Source organism: Pan troglodytes, chromosome 6, assembly GCF_028858775.2.
Source record: "Pan troglodytes isolate AG18354 chromosome 6, NHGRI_mPanTro3-v2.0_pri, whole genome shotgun sequence".
NCBI lineage: Eukaryota > Metazoa > Chordata > Mammalia > Primates > Hominidae > Pan > Pan troglodytes.
The window spans coordinates 158,722,215-158,749,037 of NC_072404.2; the positions used below are offsets into that span (position 1 = coordinate 158,722,215).

Sequence of the window (26,823 nt, forward strand, 5' to 3'; positions counted from 1 at the left end):
GAACTTTTATACTGTTTTTCATAATGACTATACCAGTTTACATTCCCACCAACGGTGCACAAGGGTTCCCTTTTCTCTGCATTCTCACTAACATTTATCTCATCTTTTTATTTAATTTTTTTTTGAGACATAATCTCACTCTGTAGACCAGGATGGATTGCAGTGGTGCCTTCCCAGCTCACTGCAGCCTCCACCTCCCGGGCTTCAGTGATCCTCCTGTCTCAGCCTCCCAAGTAGCTGGGACTACAGGCGTGCACCACCACGCATGGCTGATTTTTATATTTTTTATAGAGACGGGGTCTCCCCATGTTGCCAGGCTGGTCTCGAACTGCTGGGCTTAAGCATTCCACCCGCCTTGGTCACCCACATTGCTGGGATTATAAGCATGAACCGTAATATCCATAGCCATAATAATGGCTATCTCTTGCTTTTTTGATAATAGCCATCCTAACAGGTATGAGGCGATATTGCATTATGATTTTGGTTTCCTGATGATTAATGATGTTGAGGCCCTAGAAAAAGTACTTTTAATGATATTGGCTTCCCTCCTGCTTTGGGTGGTCCCATTTAGCCTAGGTCAAAATCACATTGTAGACCAGATGTTTGGTGTCCCTACCCTGCAATCCCTGAACTTGGACTGTCCTGGGACAGACCCCACTTGGTAATGGATCCTAAACTTTACTTTGGCTCAGTTCATATCTTTTCTCCTATAGTGAAGAGTTCATAGGGAAGAGATGTCATAGGAAAATTGGTTTTATAACGTGATGCCAGGAAGAAAAGTTTGTCCTTGGCCAAAAAAGTATTTATTGACCTGAAAAGGGAAGAATAGCAGAGAGCACTTCCCCATCATCTTTCATGTTTGTCGGGCTTGTCATGAGAAGCCCTCACCCCTTTCCCACCTCTCCCTTCCCTGTGCCTCTTTCTACTTTCGATTCTCCCCTGTTATCTCCCCTGTTATCTATCTGACGGAGCCAGTGTGGGCACTCCCAGTCCAAATGGAAGCTCAGTCCCTCCGGGTTGGCAGTGTGGCTGACACCTAACAGTCTGGGAAGTGGGAGAAATTCTAGAACCCAAGGCTGTTACCGACCCTCGACTTCCCACTTCCCATAAGTATTCCACACCCAGTGGGTGATAAGGATGGGATCAGGGGATGCCCCCAAGCTGTTATTAGCAGCCTCTGGCAGACAGAAGGGCAAAGAGCTGGAGAAGAACACTGGACATGGGATGGGCTGGCAGAGCTGGCCAGACAGAACCCTGGGTGGACACAGAGTTGGGAACAAGCTGGCCAGGAGATGTGGCAGAGAGGCACCAGTTACTTTCCCAGGTGAGTTAACATGCCAGTGTTTCCAGAACTTCGAGTCGCTTCATCTTTATCCAGCACCCACCTTCCGCATCCTGAAGAAGAGAGATGGGCAACTGGAGGGCTTCCATGCAGATCTGGCTCTACACATAGGTTTGAGAGCATACTCAGCAGTTTCTCATCCTGGTCCAGGCGATATTTATAGAGGGACCAGTGACATGGAGCTGGAAGCCTACTACTGGTGACTAAGAAGGGGGACAATGCCACTGGCTCAGCAGAGGGAATTCCCTGTGGGGCTGTCCCTCAGGTTCTCATCCCAACCCCCACCCCCACACTGCACTCACACCTGCTTTGACCCCAAGCAGATCAGATGTGGCAGTGGGGGGTCATGTGATGGAGAGGGGGCTATAAATAGCTGGAGGTGGGCATGCTGCCCCAGACGCCTTGGGGACAGCAAGAGCAGAGGCTTAAGGAGCTACACTGGGGGAAGGACAGGGGCAAGCAGGCCAAGGCCTGGCCGGGGCTCGGGGGGAGGGAATATGGAGCAATCCCGGTCACAGCAGCGTGGGGGTGAACAAAGCTGGTGGGGTAGTGACCCCCAGTACCAGTATATGCCCTTTGAACACTGCACCAGCTACGGACTGCCCTCTGAGAATGGGGGCCTCCAGCACAGGCTCCGGAAGGATGCAGGCCCCCGCCACAACGTCCACCCCACACAGGTAGAGTGCTATAAGGGGAGAGGGGAGCCATGGATGAGGGGAGACAGTGGTGCCAGAGACTGGTGAAAATGAGGAATTGGGTGAAAAGAGGGAGCAGTGTTACATTTTTTTAACTTAAAAAACAAGTACGTGGTAATGTGTTCAAAATATGAAAATCTTTGAAAGTCTGGGCTCACTTAAGTATGCACTTAGAGAGATATGCATGCACTTTCATACAACCTTTACCAACAGAGTACCCAAATCATATGGGGAAACAGCAGAGCCTCACATGCATGAATAGCTCGTGCTTACATAACCTACGTGGAGTGGATTGCATAGGAGCCCACACTGCAGTGTGCTGGGAGCTGTCTCCCACACCCTCACCCACAGGTAGACACTGCCAGATTTCTGCCTCTGGGACCCTCTGCAGAATACACACAAACATGAATCTTTCTGCAGAAGGCAGAAGAAAGGAATTGGGCAAGTGTAGAAAACAGACTGAATTGCTTATCAGTGATCAAAGATCTACCAACGTCAAAATGAGCAGAGATGTACAAGCTTTTAGGTCGCAAGATGATCAAGTAAGAACCTATTAAGTGTTAGGCACCTGGAAAAGGGCAGAGATGTGATCCCAGCAACAGAAGCATGCAGGCTAATTAGGAGTGTCTATGGATGAGCAGCCTCCCGCTGTGGGATTGGTGGGATATGAACACCTAGGAAAGGGGGAATGGGGATGGGCACAACTAAAGGAAAGGTTGTGAAATTGTCATGGAAAAAGATAGGTCATGGTTAATAAGTAAGTGTGCCTCTCCCTCCAAAGAATGCAGAGAATAACAGAGGATAGAATTTGTCTAGAGGGCAGTTGGCCAGAACTTTTTTTTTTTTTTTTTGAGATGGAGTCTCGCTCTGTCTCCCAGGCTGGAGTGCAGTGGTGCTATCTTGGCTCACTGCGACCTCCGCCTCCCGGGTTCAAGCAATTCTCTTTCCTCAGCCTCCTGAGTAGCTGGGATTACAAGCACCTGCCACCATGCCTGGCAAATTTCTGTACTTTCAGTAGAGACGGGGTTTTGCCAGGTTGGCCAGGCTGGTCTCGAACTCCTGACCTCAGGTAATTCACCCGCCTTGGCCTCCCAAAGTGCTGGAATTACAGGTGTTAACCACTGTGCCCAGTCTGGTCAGAACTTAAAAGGCTTTTTTTTTCTTTTTTTTTTTTTTTTAACAGAGAGCCTTCAGTTCCTTTAGGTTTAAGGCTGGGAAGCTGAGGCATGAGCTATGCAGGGGATCTCAGCACTGGGGGTCAAAAGGATCTGCTCTCAGTCCCTGACCAACCCCCAGGAGTATTTGCAAAGGCAGCGCTAGGGACCCAGTAGGGAAGAGGGACATACAGGTCAGTGTAGGCTGGAATCGAGCGTTGGGAAGGTTTCTTGGAGACAGGGGGGTCTGACTAGGCCTTTGAACACTGTGTGGGATCAGCAGGAGGGAAGACCCCTCCCCCTGGCCCTGTGTTCTCACTCGTGTACATGGTTGTATCTGGGTGGGATGACAACTTGAGTAACAGTGCCATTATGGCACTTCCTGATGACAGTTCTCGTGTTGGGAAGCTATGGTTAGTTTGGGGAGTAGAATTGGCCTGTTTTCTACAGGTCTCAAAAGTAAACAAGAGTTTGGATTAGTTTTTCTTTGTTTAATTTTTATTATGGAAGACTTACACAAAAATGGAACGGTATAGTGAAGCCCCAAGTACCCACCAGTTATCAATATTTTGTCACTATTGTTCCATCTATTCTTCCCTTCCCCACCCTCACCCCTCTACACACCATGGAATACTACTTTTTTGTTGTTTTTTGTTTTTTGTTTTTGAGATGGAGTTTCGCTCTTGTTGCCCAGGCTGGAATGCAATGGCGCGATCTCAGCTCACCGCAATCTCCGCCTCCCTGGTTCAAGCAATTCTCCTGCCTCCGCCTCCCAGGTAGCTGAGATTACAGGCATGCGCCACCATGCCTGGCTAATTTTTGTATTTTTAGTAGAGATGGGGTTTCTCCATGTTGGTCAGGCTGGTCTCGATCTCCTGACCTCAGGTAACCTGCCCATCTCAGGCTCCTAAAGTGCTGGGGTTACAGGGGTGAGCCACTGAGCCTTGCTTCCACCTTGGAATACTTTTTAACAAATCCCAGACATTGTATCACTTGTAGACTTGAGTTTTGACTTCTCCCTTGCCCTCCCCTCACCCTGCCCTGCATGGGACCAGCCAGAACAGATCTGGCCCTTTAAGTGTTTTCCCAGCCCAGGTATGATGATATGAAGCAACCCCCTTCCTTGTCTCCACTGGCCTGGGGCCTTGAGGAGCTGAGACAGCCTCAGCTGTCTGACTTCCACTGGGAAGTATGTTCTCTCTCTGGGTCCCACGCAGGGTTTGGAAGGAAACACTGCCTCCCTCGGTCACTGACCCAGAAGACAAACAGCCATGAGCAGGGCAATTCATGTGTGTGCTTGTTCAGGACTGCGGTGTAAAATGCTGCTCATATTGTGAAATCAGATCTCTTCTACTCAGGCTCTCCCAGAATCCAGCAACATGGCCTGGCCTGACCCTGGCCCCAGAGGACAGTTAGTGTAGTGGGAGTGGGGCAGGCTAAAAGTGGTTGGAGCTCTTGTATACCCACACAGACACACGTGCTCTGCCTCAGGATGGAAGCGGAGGGCCACCAGACCTGGGGGAGCTGCTCTGCCCTCTTCACATGTGGGGCAGGTAGGGGTCTAATTATCTAGCTGTGGGAAGAAGTAGATGGACCTGCCTTTTCAGGCTAGTTCTTGTGTGTGCATACAAGCACTGGGAGATGAGGTGGATGGTCTTGAAGCTTGATAGAGGACCTGAGGTGCCTCAGGTAAGGCTAGACACACCAAGGCAAAGTGCAACCAAGACTGCCCTGCTAGTTAGCCCAGTCTGTCCTCACCCTGTTCATGTTAGGAGAAAAGTCAATGCAAGTGGTCTGGGGAAATTGTGGGACATACAGAAAGCACAGTGACACAAAACACCTGATTGATATGGCCACCTGGGTTCAGCACAGTTCTGTACCTCTGCTTCAAAGCAAAAACTGGCCTCCTTCATAAAGGCTACCCTGGATCAAGGTGAGTACAGGTTGGAGAATGGGTGTAGAGAAGGTAGGATGAATGAACAAGGGAAAGGGTGGGAAGTGTGGGAATGGAGGGTGGAGAGTAGAGGGCAGGGATGACCACAAAGTCACCCTGCATGCAGTCAACACCCAGAATTCAAAAAGCTGTTGCTCTTTTCTTCTGTGAGTCTGTCTGCTCCCCTCTGTCTATTACTTTTTTAGTCTTCCACAAGGCAGACACTGATCATTCTCTCTCTGTCCAGATTTATGGCCATCACAAAGAACAATTCTCAGACAGGGAGCGGGACATAGGGATGCCCAAGAAGACAGGCTCCAGTTCTACCGTGGACAGCAAGGATGAGGATCACTATTCTAAATGTCAAGGTGATGGGGACTGAGGAATAAAGAAATCTGGAGTAGAAACAGGTACAGGGATTAGGAGAATAACTTGGGCATCCCATTGCACGTACGTACTCCCTGCCCTGCTACAAAAACTCTCCTCTAATTGTTTTTAAGAGACAGGGTCTCACTCTGTCATTCAGACTGAAGTGCAGTGAAGTGATCATAGCTCACTGCAGCCTAGAACTCCTGGGCTCAAGTGATCCTCCTGCCTCAGCCTCTCCAGTAGCTAAGACTATAGGCACATGCCACCATGCCCAGCTAATTTTAAAACTTTTTTTGTAAGGATGCTGAGGCTGGTCTTGAACTCCTGGCATCAAGCAATCCTCCCGCCTTAGCCTCCCAAATTCCTGGGATTAGAGGCGTGAGCCACCATGCTTGGCCCCTCTAAGTATTAAGGAAAAGGCACCTCTCTTCACCTCCTTCGCGCTTTGCCTATTCCCTGTTATTCCTCCCACAACTCCAAGAAATGAGTTTTAGGAAGGAATTCAAGTATTCATGGGGAACTGGGCTTTGGTGCCTTTTGCAGGGGCTGGAGCAGCAATCAGCAGAGGGGTAATGAGAAACTCAGTGCATAAGACATACGGACCCTGGGGGCCCAAGGCTTCCCCTCCCATATTGGGTATAGCACCCAAAGTAAAGTAGTGACTCGTTAGCTGCTTTTCTCTCTCTCTCTCTCTCTATATATATATATATATATATTTTGTTTGTTTGTTTGTTTGTTTGTTTTTTCCCTCATCTCTTCCTAGATTGTATCCGCCGCCTGGGACAGGTGGTGAGAAGAAAGTTAGGGGAAGACTGGATCTTTCTGGTGCTTCTGGGACTGCTGATGGCTCTGGTCAGCTGGAGCATGGACTACGTCAGTGCCAAAAGCCTTCAGGGTAGGTTTAACCTGGACCTTTGCCCACAGCCATTTCTGGAGTTTCTACCTAGGGTAAGCAGGGTGTGTTATGGGAAGCGAATGTTAAGCAGGGTGTGTTATGGGAAGCGAATGTTGCGCAGAGAGGGATCAGGTGGGACTCCAGGCCCAGAAAAGACCAGACCCAGGCCTGCTCCACTTCTCACGCCCCTCCACTCACTGCCACCCAAGCAGTGGATGCCCCTCTAATAGGGTGGCCAACTTGCCCCAGTTCCCCAGGGACTTTCCCAGTTTCAGCACTGAACATCCCGAATCCCAGGAAGCCCCTTGGTTCTGGGCACACCGGGTGGTTGGTCACACCCAGGCCTCCAGACCCTGTACTCCAGTGGGATTTGTGACACAGCCACCAACTGGAACAGGCCATGTCACCTCCATAACTCAGGCTTCCCATGTGTCAAATGAGAGCAGCACCATCTCAGAAGGGGCACACAGAAGGAGCACGGCCTGAGAACATGCCGGGTACACGTCCTGGTGCCGTGGACACGGCTGCTCAGCCATGTTCTGCCTAACCCCAGGCATGTGTCTCCGCAGCCTACAAGTGGTCCTACGCGCAGATGCGGCCCAGCCTTCCTCTGCAGTTCCTGGTCTGGGTCACCTTCCCACTAGTCCTCATCCTCTTCAGCGCCCTCTTCTGCCACCTCATCTCTCCCCAGGCTGTTGGTGAGAACTTGCCACCAGACTCGGCCTGAGCTGGGTGGCCTGAGAGGGGCCCTGTCTGTCTCCCCCATCATCCAGCCCCACCCACAGCCCTGTGCTGCCTTGCCCCATCCTCCCCACCACTGCCTCTTCAGCCCTCTCCAATTCCCATTCCCATATTCTGGACATTCATCTCCCTTTTCACCTCCACCTTGACCCTGCACATAATCTTTCGATGCTTTTAGGCTCTGGAATCCCCGAAATGAAGACAATACTTCGTGGGGTTGTCCTGAAGGAATACCTCACAATGAAAGCTTTTGTGGCCAAGGTTGTCGCCCTGACTGCGGGCCTGGGCAGTGGCATCCCCGTGGGGAAAGAGGTAGGCCTGGCATGACTGAAGCCAGAGCTGGGAGGGGCCCTCAGGAGCCAGGGTGGCACCAACTCTAGAGGGAGCTCTGGGAGTGGAAGTGGATCAGGGGACAGGACCAAGGCCAGGGCCAGGGGACACTAGGAAGGGGAAATGCTTTGGAAGTTCCTCCAACTGAGGTCCAATGACAAAAACCACACAGCCTGGGGAGCTTGGAGCAGGCTCTTAGCCTGGACACCCCTGACATTTGGGGCTGGAAAACTCTGTGCTGTGGGGAGGCTGTTCTGTGCAGTGGAGGGGACTTAGCAGCATTGCTGGCCTCTGACCCTTCCTAGATGCCCAGTTGCATCGCCCAGTTGTGACACCAGCATGTCCTCAGACATTGCCATATGGACCCTGGAGGACAAAATCTCCCCTGGTTGAGAACACTGTCTTAGAGATCATCCAGACCAATTCTCTTGCTTGAATCTGAGAAAACTAGGAGTGAGAAAGAGGCTGTGCTATTTTCAAGGTTGCTCGGTGGGGTGCAGCCTCCTTCCGTTCTCTGCTGGTGTGCATCTTTGCCCCCTACTGCCATATTCCACCCAGCAGCCAGAGGCATCTTTTAAAAATGGGATCAGTCTCATCTGACCCCTAGTCAAAAACTTCTTAAGGCTTTCTATGCCTCTTAAAACAAAATTGAAAGCTTTGTTCTTGTTGTTGTTGAGACAGTGTCTAGCTCGCTTGCCCAAGCTGGAGTGCGGTGGTGCGATCTTGGCTCACTGCAACCTCCACCTCCCAGGTTCAAGCGATTCTCCCACCTCAGCTTCCCGAGTAGCTGGGACTGCAGGCACACGCCACCACATCCGGTAATTTTTGTATTTTTAGTAGAGATAGGGTTTCACCATATTGGTCAGGCTGGTCTCAAACTCCTGACCTCGGGTGATCACCTGCCTTGGCCTTGCAAAGTGCTGGGATTACAGGTGTGTGCCACCGCGCCCGGCCTTATCAGAACTTCTTGCGTGGCCTTCGAGACCGTGGACTCTGGTTCCTCCTCTCTGCAGGCCTCTGCCCCCGCTTTCCTGTGTTTGGCTCACAAGTTTCCTTTCTGTCCCTCAGTCACTCTGCCCTGGGCACCTCAGGGCCCCTGTGTGCTGTTTTCTCAGCCTGGAACATTCTTCCTCCTGACATCTGCGCGGCTCCCTCCCTCCCATCATTCAAAGCTCTACTTTAGGGAGACTCCTCAGGCCCTTTCCTCTAAACACGTGCCCTCCCACCCTCCTCCACCCTGGCTCTCTGGAGAGGAGAAACACACTGGTTTCTCCTCTTCTTCCTCTCTGGGATGAGGCCTCGTGAGGGCAGGACCTCTGTGTAACTCCCGTATTTCCAGCCCCTGGCACAGTGCCTGGAGTAAGGAATATTATTAGTCCAGTGAGTGCTGCAGAGCCTCCATCTGGCCTCTGACCCCCGCCCCCTCGCTCCCCCTCTCCCAGGGCCCCTTCGTCCACATTGCCAGCATCTGTGCTGCTGTCCTCAGCAAATTCATGTCTGTGTTCTGCGGGGTATATGAGGTAAGGTTGAGACAGTGAAATGAGCTGGGGCCAGGTGGTAGAAGGAGTCCGGCTGTGTGTCCAGGGTGTTGGGAGGGCTGCCTCTGCTCTGGGCTGGCTGTGGTGCTGAAGCAGCATCGCACTAATCCACGCTCCCTTCCTCGTCCCCCTGTCTGCCTACCCTGGCCACATGATGCCTCTGTTTAGCCTGTGCCTGTCCTCCGAATGTCCACCCCTCTTTCACCTGTGGCCCCACATGGAGGTCTGGTCTGTCGTCTGCTCCCATGCTCTCCCTGCTAGTCCATACCACCCCCTCTGTGTCAGTTTCCCTCCACGTTTCCCTCCTGTGCTCCCCCATCCCTTTGTAGCTCCCAATCCCTCACCCTACCTCTTACATACGTCCCGCCTGCCCCACCCCTCCACCCCCTTTTCCCGCGTGCTTCTCTGTTGCAGACCGTGCCTGGGCAGCTTGACCTCCTGGTGTCGGCCTGTGCAGTGGGCGTGGGATGCTGCTTTGCAGCCCCTGTCGGAGGCAAGTTGCACTTCCTCCCTATCCCGGTTGCCTAAGCAAGACTTAGAAGGGGGTTTTGGGTGGCTGCCACAAGCTTTGGAGTGGGCATCCAGGGAATGACTGTGGATCACAGCCCCTGCGGTCCAGATACCTATATTTTTTCAGCCAAGGGCTGTGTATTATTTTGAGACTGCTTGCTGTTTGGTGCAGGATTTATTAGTACTGCTTTCTGGAGTTCTTGCTGTCTCTTTTCTGCTTATCATTTATTGATTTACATGCCTGGCATATATTTGCCTAACTTTTATTTCATTTTCTACCTTCTATTTCATTTTGACACTGTGCTATGAGGTTAATTCCTTTTTGCCAAACTCACTGAGTTTCTCTTGGCCTGGGAATCACAGGGTACATGGGACCACAAGGACTCCTTTTGACTTAGGCCTCTCATTCTGCCTTATTCCCCATCCCTGCTTGTTCTGTCCTCTGCCTGCCCACCTCCCTCTCTTCCACCTGTCTCTCTGTCTGTCTCTCCCCTAGTAGCAGCCATACTACTACTCTGATATCCTGACGGTGGGCTGTGCTGTGGGAGTCGGCTGTTGTTTTGGGACACCACTTGGAGGCAAGTGATTGACCCCCTCCCCCATCAATCGGCTTGCCTGGCCTGGCTCCCAAAACAGTTTTAATCAGTATCCACAAGTGCTGGTATTACCAGGTTACTTACGAGAATAGCTGACTTTTAGTAAGCCTTTGCTATGTGCCAGGCAATGTTTAAAGCACTTACTTTTATTCCTGGCCAAAGCCATATGAGACAGATATTACAGAGGAGGAAGAGGAGAGAACTGAGTTACAGAGAGGGACAGTGACTTGAGCAAGTTCATTCTGTTAGTAAGGTACAAGCCAGGAATTAAAACCAAGGCAGTCTCCGTGGCTCCCCTACTTATTTTCAAACCTGTTTGTATTGTTGGATGTTTTTGCCCTACACCGATGACATCTCTAACAGGGAACTCTATGAACTTCCTCCTTCAAGGGAAAAATCCACATTTTGTTGTGCTTTATTAATTGCATGGGAATTCAGGTAGACCTTATTTAGATTAATGGTAAGCTTTTAGTGTGGAATAGTTAGGAGAGTTTCAAAGGATAAATGTCCCTTGATAGCAATTTAAAGTTAAGTTTAGCTCTTTCTCCAAGTATAAGGCAAATAGTGATCTCTCAGATTATTTTCCTTATCATGGATGATTAACAAATGGATGTAGTTGGAGAAAGCAGTCGTATCTGTTTATTGACTCATCAAAATCAATTATAGCTAGATTAGCAGGGCAGGATTATATAGATCATTCACTGGATGCATTGATGATAAAAAGGACACCAAGTTGATATGTGAAGAAACAAAATTGCAGGAAGGGCATATGCTTCTTAAATGACCCACTGTTAGAGGTTTCTTTTCAGTTATGGAAATGTTAAGCAATCTTTTCATAGAATCTTCCAGGGAACTAAAATGACTTGGTGCAGGAATGATAAGTGGAGAAGAGTTTAAAGTTAATGCAAATGCATGATCTAACTTATGCAAACACTGTGGCAAAGCACACAGACTAAGGAACCCAAGTTAGCAAGCACATCAGCTAGCATCCTGTTTACATTTCTGTCCTCAGCTCTACTCATTAAAATCACTAATCCTTGTCAGTGGAGGATAGTGTATTTGGATTTTTGCACATGTTAAACGTTCACACTTACATTTATACCCACTTTTGCCTTTATTTACTCGTTAGCCTTTCAAATCCAGGAGGTTTAAATAATATTTTTAGACTGGGAGACTTCTGTTGTTTTGTTTTAATCAGCCAGATTCTCTTAACGTGAAGAGAATTTGCATTTTCCTCGTAAAATTGGAATTTCTGAGAAGAATCAGAAAAGTTCTTCTTGGTGCTGTGTCAAGTATGGGAGAGGTAAAGATCACAGAGAAGTTACAGGCAACAGTTCTGAAACCACTGTGGTAGAAAAAGGAAGAAAAAATTCACAGATAAAACATTGCTGTTGACACAAGAAATTGTTAAGTACTTAAAAATTAAGGTGCCATGTTTACGCTGTTTGTATTATGTGGTAAATGACAAAGGTATTTGCAGGTGGCATTACTTGTTTTTGTTTGTTTGTTTGTTTGTTTGTTTAGATGGAGTCTTGCGCTGTCACCCAGGCTGGAGTGCAGTGGCACCATCTTGGCTCACTGCAACCTCTGTCTCCTGGGTTCAAGCAATTCTCATGCCTCAGTCTCCCAAGTAGCTGGGATTACAGGCCTGCGCCATCACGCCTGGCTAATTTTTTGTATTTTTAGTAGAGACAGGGTTTAACCATGTTGGCCAGGCTGCTCTCAAACTCCTGACCTCAAGTGATCCGCCCACCTTGGCCTCCCAAAGTGCTGGGATTACAGGTGTGAGCCACCGTGCCTGGCCTATTACTTGATTTTTAAAAAAGAATACCGAATAATTCTGAAAGGAAAATTAGTATCAAAATGAGGTATTCATTATGGAGTCAGCTCTTAATTTCTTACACTAATGAAATAAATGGAATTCAGCATTCTACTAAAATGACAAGCATCTTGCTCCCATTCTGTACCAGGCCCTGTGTTGGATCTTGCACACTCAGGGTGCTCCTAGTTGAGAGGCTGGACAGGCAGGCAAACCTATTGTCATAGCTCACTCGAAAAAGTGGCCCAATGGCAGCTGGGGTAAAGTGCAGTGGGGACCTTATGCTAACTTGCCTACAAGAGCCCATGAAGCTTCACAAAAGAGGTGGTGTTTGACATGAGGCTTGAGTAATAAGTAGGACTGGCAAGGAGGATGGTGGGCAAGGTATTCTGGACAGAGGAAACAGCATTGCAAAGTCAAGATGGGGGCAGTAGCTGAGTATTACCAGGGGATACAGAGGAAGGAATAATAGCAAATGAGGCTGGACAAGTAAAGGGGGGCTGAATTATGAAGACTCATGGCTATGTATAAAAATATGGAATTTATTCTTTAGACTAGGATTTGCACGAATGTGTTTCATGGTTTACTAGATCTAATGTGTAAAAATGGTTCTATAAATCAGTTGGAAAATGCTTGGTTAAAGAGAGCTTTTTTAAAACTAAAAAAGTTATCAGTGGCCAGGCACGGTGGCTCATGCCCATAATCCCAGCACTTTGGGAGGCCAAGGCAGGCGGATCATGAGGTCAGGAGTTCAAGAACAGCCTGGCCAATATGGTGAAACCCCATCTCTATTAAGAATACAAAAATTAGCTGGGTGTGGTGGCAGGCACTTGTAGTCCCAGCTACTTGGGAGGCTAAGGTGGAAGAATCACTTGAACCTGGGAGGTGGAGGTTGTAGCAAGCTGAGATCGCGCGCCACTGCACTCCAGCCCGGGCAACAGAGTGAGACTCCATCTTAAAAAAAAAAAAAAAAAAGAAAAAGACAAAGAAAAGTTACCAGAACATTTGATATGCTGACACACATTGGGAATATCCAAAATGTGGCTGTAATGCAGCATTTCCCACAGAACCCTGTCTCGTGGGCATGGGATTTGTAGTATCTCACAGACCTGACTTCGGGAAATACTGTCGGGGTGGATTAAAGTCATGAAATACTTGTGCACAAGGAAGTGATATGGCCAGCTTTGAGTGTCCACCCAATCCCTTTGTCAGATGTGTGCAGGACAAAATTGGTCTGGGGATTAACAGGATTAATCCAAGATTAACAAGAAGACGATTGTCATAGTCCTGATGCTAGGTAGTAAGAGACTGCACTGGACAGAGGCAGAAGAGAAAGAGAAGAATGGTAGAAAGTAAAATTGATACAACCTGGTGATTAATTTTATTTTTTTCTTTTTGAGAGAGGGCCTTGCTCTGTGGCCCAGGCTGGAGTGCAGTGGCGCAATCTTGGCTCACTGCAACCTCTGTCTCCTGGGTTCAAGCAATTCTCCCACCTCAGCCTCCCAGTAGCTGGGACTACATGCGCACGCCACTATGCCTGGCTAATTTTTGTATTTTTTAGTAGAAGTGAGGTTTTTCCATGTTGGCCAGGCTGGTCTCAAACTCCCGGCCTCAAGTGATCTACCCACCTCGGCCTCCCAAAGTGCTGGGGTTACAGGCATGGGCCACCTGCCTAGTATCCCGGTGATTAATTTTGTGTGGGGTAAAAGAGAGGAGGGATCTAGGCTAACACCCAGATTTCCTACAAGGGCAATTGGGTCGATAGTGGTGTTAGTAACCAAGATTGGGTATATGGGAAGTGAAACAGATCTGGTGGGGGGAGCTAGCTGATACATTTCACTTTGAGTGTATTGAATTTGATGTTCCTGTGACATATCTAGGTGAGACCATTTTTGCAGCGGGGTTGACGAGTCTGAAGCTCAGGAACATGGCTTTGCTAATCAGCAGCATGTAGGTGTAGTTGATGGCATGAGCATACATGAAATTGAGAGAGAAAGTGTGTCTATGAGTAGGAGGAGCAGGAGACCAAGGACAAAGGCTAGGGTTGGGCAGAGGGACAGGAGCAGCAGAGAAGGTAGAGAGGGAATCCAGGGTGGGAGAAGAGAGCAATGTTCCAGAACCTGAGCAGAGAGCTTCCGAAAGCTGTTTTTGTTTTTAATGCTTTGTTTCCTTTTAGCTGCACATTTTATGTCTGGCTCAGGCTAATATTAAAATTAGCTCTCATTCCGGAGCATACAGTGACAGACTGCTAGGGAAAGTGTCCCAGAACCACGTCGTAGGAAAGAAAACCTAGCCCAGGATTTCAAAAAATTGTTGTAAAATATTCATCAGTTGGATAGTTTACACCCAGGCAAATCAAAGCTGACTGCTTTTGTTACTGGTATAGAAAAGCAGAGAGACTCACTCTACCTGGTTCCTGCTGTGTCAAATCCTCCTTTTAGGCCCCAGAGGCAGCTGCTTACCTGATGTGATGTGAAGAGCAGGGCAGAAGGGGTGATTGGCAAAGCTCTGTCTGCCCCACATTGCCCATTGCCTTTCTCTGTTTCCTGAAATTCTGTTCTCTTCTGTTCTCTTCTTTCCTCATCCTGTCCTTTCCTCTCCTCCCCTGCTCATCCAGAGAATAGACATTCAGCCCTGATTATTCACCAGGCACTGTACTAGGTGCTGGTTTTCAAGGAATTTTCTTTTTTTTTTTTTCAAGACGGAGTCTTGCTCTGTCACCCAGGCTGGAGTATAGAGGTGCGATCTCGGCTCACTGCAACCTGCATCTCCCGGGTTCAAGCAATTCTCCTGCCTTAGCCACCCAAGTAGCTGGGATTACAGGCGCCTGCCACAGCGCCTGACTAATTTTTGTATTTTTAGTAGAGTTAGGGTTTCACCATGTTGGCCAGGCTGGCCTCGAACTCCTGACTTCATGATCCCCCTGCCTCGGCCTCCCAAAGTGCTGGGATTACAAGCGTGAGCCACCACGCCTGGCCTCCCAGGAATTTTCAATCCTAGGGGATCTCTGAAATGTAAAGAAATATCTGGATCTGAAAGTGGTAGTGCTATAATAACCCAAAATTCTGAGAGCGCAGGCTGAAGGATGGATGGTTTCGACCTGAAGAGGAGGATTGGGGATGGCTTCCCAGGGAAGGGGACTTGGGACTGACCACTGGAAATCCTCTGCCAAACTGTAGCAGCTGCTGCATTTGGGAGTAACCATTAGGCCACCCTCCCCCTGGTGCAAATGACCTGATGTAACCATTAGGCCACCCTCCCCCTGGTGCAAATGACCTGATGTAACTAGTCGACTGTCACCTATAGAAGAGAAGGTGGTGGTCCTGGGGGATTCAAGAGATGTGACTTTTGAATATAGCACAGGGAGAAGAAAATTACTAGGATGTGAGATGTTGCCTGAAGAGGGCGTTCACCCTGTTCACATGGAGAGAAAGGGGACAAACCTGCCTAGTTCAAGGTTTCCTGAGGCCAGGCCTCATCTCCATTCATCCAATTATGTGCGTGGTTGCATTTCCCTGGTTCCTTTTCCTCGTTTTTGATAAAGATGAGGCTTAGCCAGGTTTTAGGTAATTTTGTCATCAATTTTTACTTTGCATCAGATTAAAGTCCACCCCCCTTATTCTTAATATGTTGGAATATTTTTTTCTTTGCCTCTCTTGAGTGTTGCTTTTTATGCCCTCACTCGCATTCCTTACTTTGTCCCTACCAACCCTTGTTCTTTTTCTGTAGATCTACCCCCTCAATTTCTGCTCCAGCACCTACGCTCAGCAACAGTACTACTTAGAACTACTACTTAGCTTTCCTTTTGCCTCACCCACCTTTCTTAAGCATGATTGTTTTTATCTTCTTCTAGCCTCTTGGTTTTTCCCCTTACGTTGGTCCTTTTAAGTCGGGTTTTTAGTATTAGTTTATTATTATTATTATTTGTATGACTCCTCTACCTTCTTTTCTTGAGCTATCGAGGATGGTCAGCTCCTGCAAAGCCCCCTCCTATTTTTGTTCTGTCTTCCTTATAAGGTTGCCCCAGGGTACATGGTATATGTAGAACGGTAGGAAAGTCCAGAGGAGGGTGTTAAGGAGAGTCCCTGTAAATCCTGAGCTCTGCTTGGCAACTCTACTGAGGAACTGCTCTGGAACTTTCTCTCTCTTAACTTCTCTGCAGATTTTTTTCAACTACCTTTTAGTCCCTGTGGGTATCCGACAGTTGTGAACCCCATTCAACCCTACATTCTAAGGGATGCAGAGGGCACGGACACTTGGTCCTCATGTTTTGGAGGTTGAAGGCCCATTCGTTTTCAATCTTCTCTGTGTTGGACCCATCCCTTGTCTGAAATAAAAATAAAAAACTCCTAGCCTGAGCAGTTGTGTGGTTTTGAGCATGGGAATCCAAGAGATCATTACTTTCCACTACTGCTTCCACCTAGATTCATGTTTCAGCAAAAGCTCCTTAGGTCCAAGCTGTGGGGAGTGTGGGGGAGCCCTTTCACTGCTGGCTGCCCCCAACCACATTTCTGTGCCCCTGCAGGAGTGCTATTTAGCATCGAGGTCACCTCCACCTACTTTGCTGTTCGGAACTACTGGAGAGGATTCTTTGCAGCCACGTTCAGCGCCTTTGTGTTTCGAGTGCTGGCAGTGTGGAACAAGGATGCTGGTAACCAAGGAGGCCTTGGGTGGAGGCCGTGTGAAATAGAAAAGCTGGGAATGGGGTGCAGAGGAAAACTCTGTGGGGCAGTTCAGAAAAGGAATAATGGGCGGCATCATTTGTGGGGTGGGACCAAGGCCCAAGGGTGTATGACAAAGATATAGGTCATGGAGTGGGAGAGTATATCCATGGAGGAGTGTGCGTAGAAAAAAGGAAAATACATTCAAGAGGAGAAACTGGGATTGGAGGAAGGAAGGAATTAATCCTGAAAACTGCCCACCTCTGTTTCCCTGTTGGGTTTCTACGAAGCTCCCATTGTAATACTGGCCTTTCCATCCTACAGTCACCATCACTGCTCTGTTCAGAACCAATTTCCGAATGGATTTCCCCTTTGACCTGAAAGAACTACCAGCTTTTGCTGCTATCGGGTCAGTGGGGTTACCTGCTCTGTGTGTGGTGAGCAGGGTGTGGGGTGAGGCTGTAGATTGGAAGGGACCCAAGCTAGAAAGAAGGTGCGGTTGGCACAGATAGAGTACATTGCTGGGGGGATGTGGGCAGATAGGAAAGGCAGAAGCCTGGTATTTGTTTCCCTGCAGTAGTTATGTCCAAGAGATGAGGATTTCATGTCTGTAAGATTCCAACTCTATAAATTACACCCTCAGGATTTGCTGTGGGCTCCTGGGAGCTGTATTTGTGTATCTGCATCGCCAAGTCATGCTCGGTGTCCGAAAGCACAAGGCCCTCAGCCAGTTTCTTGCTAAGCAGTGAGTCACTGCCCTTCTTTTACCCTACCCATTTACTTTCTGGTTTCTCCAAGAGTTCCTCCCTTTTTATCTTTGGGGAAGGCATTAAATGCCTCTGGGTGGCTTGCATTAAAATATAAGGAAGCTCTGATATTGTGGTTAGGGGGTGAATTGTGTGGTCTCCCATTTAAATATTATTTTTGTTTTTGTTTTTTGAGACAGAGTCTCACTCCATCACCCAGGCTGGAGTGCAGTGGTGCGATCTCAGCTCACTGTAACCTCTGCCTCCTGGGTTCAAGTGATTCTCATGCCTCAGCCTCCTGAGTAGTTGGGATTACAGACATGTGCCAACACGCCCAGCTAATTTTTGTATTTTTAGTAGAGATGGAGTTTCACCATGTTGCCCAGGCTGGTCTCGAACTTGTGACCTCAGGGGATCTACCCTCCTTGGCCTCCCAAAGTGCTGGGATTACAGGCATGCACCACCGTGCCTGGCTAATTTTTGTATTTTTAGTAGAGATGGGGTTTCACCATGTTGGCCAGGCTGGTCTTGAACTTGTGACCTAAGGTGATCTGCCCACCTTGGCCTCCCAAAGTGCTGAGATTAGAGGCATGAGCCACCGCACTGGGCCTCAAATAATATTTTTTTGTGTGAAGAGAATCTTTTTCATTTAAAGAAATGAGACTACGGTGGACTAAAGGAAACTTCAGCTTGCCATCGTTCAGTATGGTATTTACTGTGAGTTGGCTGAATTGTGGCGGTTAACTCTGTTTCTTTTTCAGCCGCCTGCTGTATCCTGGAATCGTTACCTTTGTCATTGCCTCATTCACCTTCCCACCAGGAATGGGTCAATTCATGGCTGGAGAGGTCAGCTCTTGGTGGGGCCACATGGTAAAGAGGAAACAGCACAGATATACCTCAGGCTTCAGAGCATAAGTAGTTTTGTCCAAGGATAGACTTTCTAGATTCTCCCTGAGAAAAGGGCAAAAGAGACCCTTGAATAATGAGGCTGGGGAATAAGTTCTCTAAAAAAGGAAGCACAGGAGTTCCCTGGAGAACCCACCCTTTCTGCTTCTTCCTCTCCCAGTTGATGCCCCGCGAAGCCATCAGTACTTTGTTTGACAACAATACATGGGTGAAACACGCGGGTGATCCTGAGAGCCTGGGCCAGTCAGCTGTGTGGATTCACCCCCGGGTCAACGTTGTCATCATCATCTTTCTCTTCTTCGTCATGAAGGTACTGCTCCTGACACTAGCAACACCCTAAACCTCCATCTGTTTTCAATCTATGAACCCAGGGTTTGCATAGGGTAGGAAGGGGTAGAACTTCATTTGGTCTTCATCCAACCTAAAAATAAGTCATTTGAAAACCATAGAGTTGGCCAGGCATGGTGGCTCACACCTGTAATCCCACCACTTTGGCAGGCTGAGGCAGGTGGATCACTTGATGCCAGGAGTTGGAGACCAACATAGCCAACATAGCGAAACCCCATCTCTACCAAAAATTCAAAAAACTTAGCCAGGCATGGTGGCGCATGCCTGTAATCCCAGCTACTGGGGAGGCTGACGCAGGAGAATCACTTGAACCTGGGAAGTGGAAGTTGAAGTGAGCCAGGATTGTGCCATTGCACTCCAGCCTGGGTGACAGAGTGTGATTCTGTCTCAAAAAAAAAAAAAAAAAAAAAAAATTATAGAGTTGTAAGTTGCTATAGAAGTAAACTAGTATCTGAGTTAATTGCTGTATTCACATCAACTTAGTGTTGTCTGGCATAGTTATCTAACCCTTCTAATTGTTCTTCTTGTTAAATTACTAAGCTGTCACAGTAGCCAAGTAAAAAAGTACAAGATAGAGTTAAGCATTATAAATAACCGTAAAAGCCTTGGATTAATTAACCAAATTCCCCCACTTATTAGATAATTAAGTATTTCATTCTCCATATATCTGATGATCCATTTTTTAGGTGATTTGAGCATCTTTTTTCCCCCAGTTTTGTAGATAATCTCTTTTTTAGAGCTTCAAAAGTGATAAAATATTTAAATTAATTGTATTAGTGACTACACATAATTTTTATACATGTTATTATTCTCTATTTAGGTGATGAAGCTGTGAGGATTTTGCCATTCCCAAACCATATTCTTCTAGCTTCAACTAGGCAATAAAAGATGATCTCTTTTACATCACTTCTTTTTCATATCTGCCCATCAAGGATTATGTATTTATAGACTTCTCAATTACTGCCTTGTAATAAGATATTTTTATTTCTACCCCTGGTTGTGACATCTATTACAATTGCTGATTGCTGGCCAGGTGCAGTGGCTGATGCCTATATTCCCAGCACTTTGGGAAGCCGAGAGAGGTGGGTCATCTGAGGTCAGGAGTTGGAGACTAGCCTGACCAACATGGTGAAACCCTGTCTCTACTAAAAACACAAAATTAACCAGGTGTGGTGGCACATGCCTGTAATCCCAGTTACTTGGGAGGCTGAGGCAGGAGAATTGCTTGAACCTAGGAGGCGGAGGTTGCAGTGAGCCAAGATTGTGCCATTGCACTCCAGCCTGGGCGACAAGGGCAACACTCCTCAAGAAAAAAAAAAAAATTATTGATTGCCCTTTTTTTAATTTTGTGATGATTATCTTTTTTACTAATAGTATGTCTTGCCTAAATAACACAACACTTTCCTCTGTATATTAGAGTTCTCATTTATAAGTCTGTCCATACTGAACTTTCAAGCTTTTGAATACCTTGCTATTAACTTATATATGATACCTTTTATAAATCTATGTTTTCCCAGGATATGAGTCACTAAGTTATATTTATATTGCAATAGCTACAGTGGGTTCATGAGTTCATTTGTTCAATAAATGTTATTAAGCATTTACTATGTGCCAAGTACATAATATTTCATCGTTAACCTTTAGCTATATCTTATGCTTGCAACAGAAAAAAATATTTTAAAATATTTTAAAACGTTCTATTTTTTGCTGTTTATTTAATTTAATTTTTTGGTGATGTTAAGACTAGAGACAGCAGATACGTGAAACACCAGATTTCAACTCTGTAACATATTCCCAGGGTGTCTAGAAACTGTATTTGCAAATGATCTTCCCCATTCCACTTTAGGTGGTTTAGTTGAATCTATAGCATTCATATTTTGCACATTCACTTTATTAATTTAATCCCTTTAAAATGTCTTTCTTCAAAAGATTTTACATTTTTATCATGAAAGAAGTTTTCAGTGTCTTGTTAGGGATTTGATTTTTAGACTTTCATTATAGAGTTCATCTTCTCTAATTTATAAATCCCAACCTCCTATAATTAGTTGTTGAGTACACAAACCCATCTACAGTAACCAAGTACAAATTTTGGTGGATCTCAGAATTGGACGGTAGTCCAATGATGATAACTGTATTTTTCTGAGATTCCTCTAGACTGAGCTATATGGCAACATTGGCATCATATGTACCTTTAAAATATCAAGATTTTGAAAAGTTCTGTAGAAACAAAATACTGTATATTTTTCAACATTTCTGCCAAACCTCATCCCAGCTCTCCAGATTCCCAAGTACATGTCTGGATTCCACTTCGCAAATTCAAGTTTATTTTGAGAAACCTACTTAGATGATATAGAGGACTCACCTGTATGCCACAATTATTAATTTCTCACTAGATTATATCCTTGATAATGTTACATCATACTGTATCAGGAAAAGAAACATATACTTCCTGGGCTATATTTCAAGCCTAACAGTTTGCAGCAGGCCTATGATATCCTATAATATTTACGAACATAAAACCATTCACTGCTACAAATCTATGATATTCCCTGGTTATCACCACTTCCCAGCATTTTCACTGTCTAATCATTGGACACAATAACCATACTCTTATTTTTTAGCTAGGTAGGATACATAGCTAAATTAAAATATAAACATGACTGAAACAATTTTTCCAGTGCCTAATTTGAAATGTAGTCTATGTGGTCTTCTAGCAGCATCTGTACAGGCAGGTAAGATTCTCAATTCAGCTGGTTTTTTTTTTTTTTTTTTTTTTGATTCGGAATCTCACTCTGTAGCCCAGGCTGGAGTGCAGTGGCGTGATCTCGGCTCACTGCAAGCTCTGGCTCCCAGGTTCACGCCATTCTCCTGCCTCAGCCTTACCTGTAGCTGGGACTACAGGTGCCCGCCACCATGCCCAGCTAATTTTTTTGTATTTTTAGTAGAGACGGTGTTTCACCTTGTTAGCCAGGACAGTCTCGATCTCCTTGCCTCGTGATCTGCCCGCCTCAGCCTCCCAAAGTGCTGGGATTACAGGCGTGAGCCACCGCACCCGGCCAATTCAGCTGTTTTATAATATTAATGAAGAGAACTTCCATCTTCCTCAATCTCATGACATGGAAAGTGTCATTACATTATACATCAAGAGAAGAGCTTTTACAATGAGTATGAATACCATTCCAAATTCTCATTTAGCTTTTAATAAGTCTAACATTGTTACCTAGTATCACTAAGTTCTCTGCACAGCCTGAGGCTCTGTTGAATTTTTTTTTCACTCCTTTCACTTCATTCTCCCGAAGTGAATTCTTCATGTTACTCCTTCTAATGAAGGGTCTAAATATGGTGGAAACCCATAATGGGTTTCCAGTTTTCCAGTTCCCTGAAATTGAGTGTTTAAAATCTTGGTAGTTCTGTAGGTCTAGATCTGAAGAAAAAAAAAAAAAAAGCTGGGTGTAATCCCAGCACTTTGGGAGGCCGAAGCAGGCGGATCACCTGAGGTCAAGAGTTTGAGACCAGCCTGGCCAACAGGGCAAAACCCTGTCTCAACTAAAAATACAAAAATTACCTGGGCGTGGTGGCAGGCGCCTGTAATCCCAGCTCCTTGGGAGGCTGAGGCAGGAGAATTGCTTGAACGCAGGATCCAGAGGTGGCAGTCAGCTGACACACCATTGCACTCCAGCCTGGGTGACAGAACGAGACTCTGTCAAAAAAAAAAAAAAAAAAAAAGAAGAAGAAGAAGAAAAAAGGAAGGAAGGAAGGGAAAGAAAGAAAGAAAGAAAAAGAAAGAAAGTCTTGGGAGTTATTTGTGTTTCACATTACTTCTGGATCTTTTCTTTCACGTGCCAATAGCTAAAAAAGTTTGTTAATCTCATGTGTCAACCTTTGTGCTATAGGAGTTGATAACTTCAATGTCCTCTGATCGTAATACTGTTCTTACACATATCTTGGAGGATAATCTAAAGTACATCTTCTGAAATCAGACCTATTGGTTACCTGTTATATGAATTGCTAGAGCTTTCAGATTAACCTGAGCCTACAAAATCTCTTATGGCTCTTATGCACTTATTTCAAAGAGATGGTACAGTATAGTTCAAGGGGTATCCAACTGTTAAATGTCAGAATCACTTAAGAAGCTTAAATTACAAGTGCCTATAGCCCTATCTGCAGACAATCTGATGTGGTAGCTTCCAGTGGGGTCTGGTCATCTGCATTTTAAAGCAAGTTCCCCTGGATGAGCATTACTCTTTAGTGTTTTAGCAAATATTAGCTCTGAGAAGCTTTTCCTCCTTTGCATGAATACTATTTGTTCAGCCCATCTTCGTTCTTTCCTTCCTTCCTTTCTACCTACTCACCTAGCTACACCCTTCCTACATTTACTGAGCACTGTGCCAGTGCAGAGAGAAGGCAGAAAGGACAAGATGCGCTCTCTGTCCTCAGGGGATTCTCAGTCTCTATTCTCTTCATTTTGCCCATTTATTTTTATAGTTCTCAACTGTTTTTGAATAGTCATATTCTGACATGAAAGAGTGTGTGTTTTGCCTCATCTCAGATCTTCTGGGATGAGACTTTCTTAGAGTCTTTGTCACTGTCTCCTGAGGTCAGCCCTGGATGAGGGGAGTTCTTTCTTTCTACAGTTCCGAAAATTAAGAAATATATTTCTCGTTAGCTTACGGTGCAATTGCGCACAGCTCTAAAATTGTGAATACTTTCATCTTGGCAGTTTGTCCTGAGCTTTAGCTGCTACCTTCTTATACCTAATAAGTTTGAGATCCTTTTCTGAAATTGGTTTACTTATTTTGGAAGGGATATATAAACCTGTTGCTTTGCTTACATATTACATCTCATACTTCTATTTCTTTTACAGATATTTAAAAAGTTCAACAACTAGCCTTTTTTCCATTCTGTTTCTCAATTCTTTTTTTTTTTTTTTTTTTTTTTTGCGACAGAGTCTCGCTCTGTCGCCCAGGCTGGAGTGCAGTGGCACGATCTCAGCTCACTGCAAGCTCCAACTCCCGGGTTCATGCCATTCTCCTGCCTCAGCCTCCCAAGTAGCTGGGACTACAGGTGCCCACCACCATGCCTGGCTAATTTTTTTTTATTTTTTGTTTTTTTATTTTTTAGTGGAGACAGGGTTTCACCGTGTTAGCCAGAATGGTCTTGATCTCCTGACCTCGTGATCCGCCCACCTCGGCCTTCCAAAGTGCTGGGATTACAGGCGTGAGCCTCCGCACCCGGACAATTCTTTTGTACTCTTTGCCTCAAAATGCACATATTGCTTTTTGTAAAATTGTCTCAATTTCTATTGGAGTTCTAGCTTACAAAATTGGCCTTAGAGATTTTTTTCCTATCACATTGGCTGACTTATCAGGCTTTCTCAATTTACCCTTCCAATAGATAGCCAGGACAGATCTAAATTTTGATCCTTGTTTAAGGTGATCTGATCATTAAAGCAAGTGGCTCAGGCAGTAAGTCTTCTCTCCAGGTTCTACTGTGAGTTTCACCATATAGATGGTTCTATGACCCCATTGAAGCTCAGTTAATCACACAATAAGTCACTCAGACTTTAAATGTCTGACACTTAGAACTGGAGCTCCTTGGCCGGGCGCATCGGCTCACACCTCTAATCCCGGCACTTTGGGAGGTAGAGGCAGGCAGATTGCCTGAGGTCAGGAGTTCAAGACCAGCCAGGGCAACATGGCAAAACCCCGTCTCTACTAAAAATACAAAAAATTAGCTGGGCGTGGTGGCGCGTGCCTATAGTCCCAGCTACTCAGGAGGCTGAGGCAGGAAAATAGCTTGGACCTCAGAGGCGGAGGTTGCAGTGAGCCAAGATCATGGTACTGCACTCCAGCTTGGGTGCTGGGTGGCAGAGAGAGACACTGTCTCAAAAAACAAAACAAAACAAAACAAAACAAAACTGGAGTGCCTTTTCAGAAATATAATCTGAGTAGGGAAAGTTAGAGTTTCAGGCTACTTTGCTGAGGCAAACTTTCTGGACTAAATGGGTACAATGGGCTGGGGCTCTTTTGGGGCAGAGAAAGATAAGTACTCTGGGGCTCCATTCCTTGTTCTAGATTGCTGAAAGGCAAATACAGGCACTCAAAGTAGAAGGGATTTGGTCTAGCCATCTAGAGGAACCTTCTGATAGTATTGTCTTTGGTGATCTCTTAGCCTGAGAGCTCTATGGTTTTTGTTTCTGGAAGAAGGGTGACAGACAAAGTGACTTTCAGAAGGATCAGCTATCCCAGGATTTCTGCAGAAAGGAGGATAGTGGGAAGGGAATTGTGTGTGCATGTCTATTGGTCAGAGTTGAAAGAGTATTCCAACGCTTCTTTTTACTCCAGTTCTGGATGTCCATCGTGGCCACCACTATGCCCATACCCTGCGGAGGCTTCATGCCCGTGTTTGTGCTAGGTAAGTTCTGATGGGAAGCCTGGGGTCTGACTGAGAGTTGCAATCTCTCAGTCTCAGGATACAGGAAACATAAGGAAAGGCCCGGGATGCTGGGAGTTTGTATTTGTTCTTAATGGCCAAGGAGAGATTGGTTCTGAAAACAGAGAGCAAGGAACTTGGATCTCGTAACACCTTCCTTCCTTTTATCTTCCCTCTAGGAGCTGCATTTGGAAGGCTGGTAGGAGAGATCATGGCCATGCTCTTTCCTGATGGTATTTTGTTTGACGACATCATCTACAAGATCCTACCTGGGGGCTATGCAGTAATTGGTGAGAAACATTCCCACTTCCCTGTAATCAAACATTAAGTACTTCAGATCCCCACAGTTAAATTCTCCCATTGGATCTTCATTCTAGGCTACACAATACGGTTTTAATTTAGTGCTACTTAACTCAACTTTTACTCAGATAACATACCCATGGCTCTGACTCTCATTATTTCTTACTGAACTTCCGTGAGCCTTAGTTTCCTCATGTAGAAAAGGATCATAGGGATCAAATGAGATCATAAGATTCTAGGATTGTGTCTGGATGTTTGATAAGGGTTCTGTCTTTCCTTCCCAAGAATCATGGAATCAACAATGCAGGTGATTGGCTCAGGTTGCAGGTGATTGACTCAACCTGAGACGTGTTGATATTGATGGGTAGTTAAGAGCACAGGACTAAGAGCTAAGAAACATGGCTCTAGACTTCTCCTGCCACTTGTTACCAGTGACCATGAAGCAAGATAGCTGCTTCTGAGCCCTAGTTTCTTTATTCTAAAATGACTTCTGAGATAGAGCTATGCCTAACACCAATAGAATCCTGGGATTATTATGCTTCCTCCCTTCCTCAGCACAATCCCATAGCATCTAAGGCCATGCCTTCCCTACATAGAGAAGTGCTGACCAGCTTTCTAGCTCACTTGGTACCCTGCTCCCCTGACATAGTTTCTTTATAAAAGCCTCTTTCATCAATGAGGGTCATAGACTCTTGTTCTCCATCTTCATGACTCCCTGGTACACATGCCTCCCTTGTGAACATTTCCTTGTATGCACGTCCTGTGATTATGTTCTGAAGTATGTTATATGCAATATCCAATAGTGTCATTCCTCCCTATATTTCCCTTTTGTGATGCTTTCTTGGTTGCTCTCTCCCTTTCTTTCTCCCTTCCTTCCTTCTTTTCTCTCTTCTCCTTCTCCTTCTCTTCTCTTCTTTTATTTCCAGAGTCTTGCTCTGTTGCCCAGGAGTGCAGTGGCGCAATCTGGGTTCACTGCAACCTCTGCCTCCTGGGCTCAAGTGATTCTCCTGCCTCAGCCTCCCAAGTAGCTGGGATTACAGGCACATGCGATCATGTCTGGCTAATTTTTGTAATTTTAGTAGAGATGGGGTTTCACCATATTGGCCAGGCTGGTCTCAAACTCCTGGCCTCAAGTCATCCACCTGTCTCGGCCTCCCAGAGTGCTAGGATTACAGGCATAAGCCACCACACCCGGCTGACTTTTTCTTGTTACATTTTCATATGTGCCTTCCTCTACATTTTCCCCATAGGATACCTCTTCCATATTTAAATAAGAAATATAATTAAAGCACAAAGGACTATTTTGGTTAGTGGAGAAACAACCAAAAATTAACAAGATAGATTCTATCTTCAGGGAGCTTATAGAATTATAAAGTTTCAGATCTACAAGGGCCTTAGAAATCATCTAAATGACCCCTTTCACTTTATAATTGAGAGCATGGGATTCCAGAGGAATTAAGCTCTACTCATTCCATTGAGAAATAGTAAGAGCAGGATCTGACACAGGT

The 26,823-nt window shown here is 46.1% G+C and overlaps 1 protein-coding gene across 1 annotated transcript in view; it reads left to right on the forward strand.

Annotated features, from left to right (window-relative positions):
• Positions 1-1,459: 1,459 nt before the first annotated feature.
• The window catches only part of CLCN1 (chloride voltage-gated channel 1), a 36,309-nt gene continuing 10,945 nt past the window's right edge, over positions 1,460-26,823 (forward strand). The window contains exons 1-14 of the mRNA XM_527935.7: positions 1,460-2,019; positions 5,372-5,492; positions 6,257-6,388; positions 6,958-7,086; positions 7,308-7,441; positions 8,902-8,979; positions 10,007-10,085; positions 16,448-16,573; positions 16,908-16,992; positions 17,227-17,328; positions 18,091-18,175; positions 18,396-18,545; positions 24,928-24,997; positions 25,195-25,305. Coding sequence (XP_527935.3) covers positions 1,561-2,019; positions 5,372-5,492; positions 6,257-6,388; positions 6,958-7,086; positions 7,308-7,441; positions 8,902-8,979; positions 10,007-10,085; positions 16,448-16,573; positions 16,908-16,992; positions 17,227-17,328; positions 18,091-18,175; positions 18,396-18,545; positions 24,928-24,997; positions 25,195-25,305 — 1,861 coding nt within the window. The 5' untranslated portion in view covers positions 1,460-1,560. The remainder of the gene's footprint in view (positions 2,020-5,371; positions 5,493-6,256; positions 6,389-6,957; positions 7,087-7,307; positions 7,442-8,901; positions 8,980-10,006; positions 10,086-16,447; positions 16,574-16,907; positions 16,993-17,226; positions 17,329-18,090; positions 18,176-18,395; positions 18,546-24,927; positions 24,998-25,194; positions 25,306-26,823) is intronic.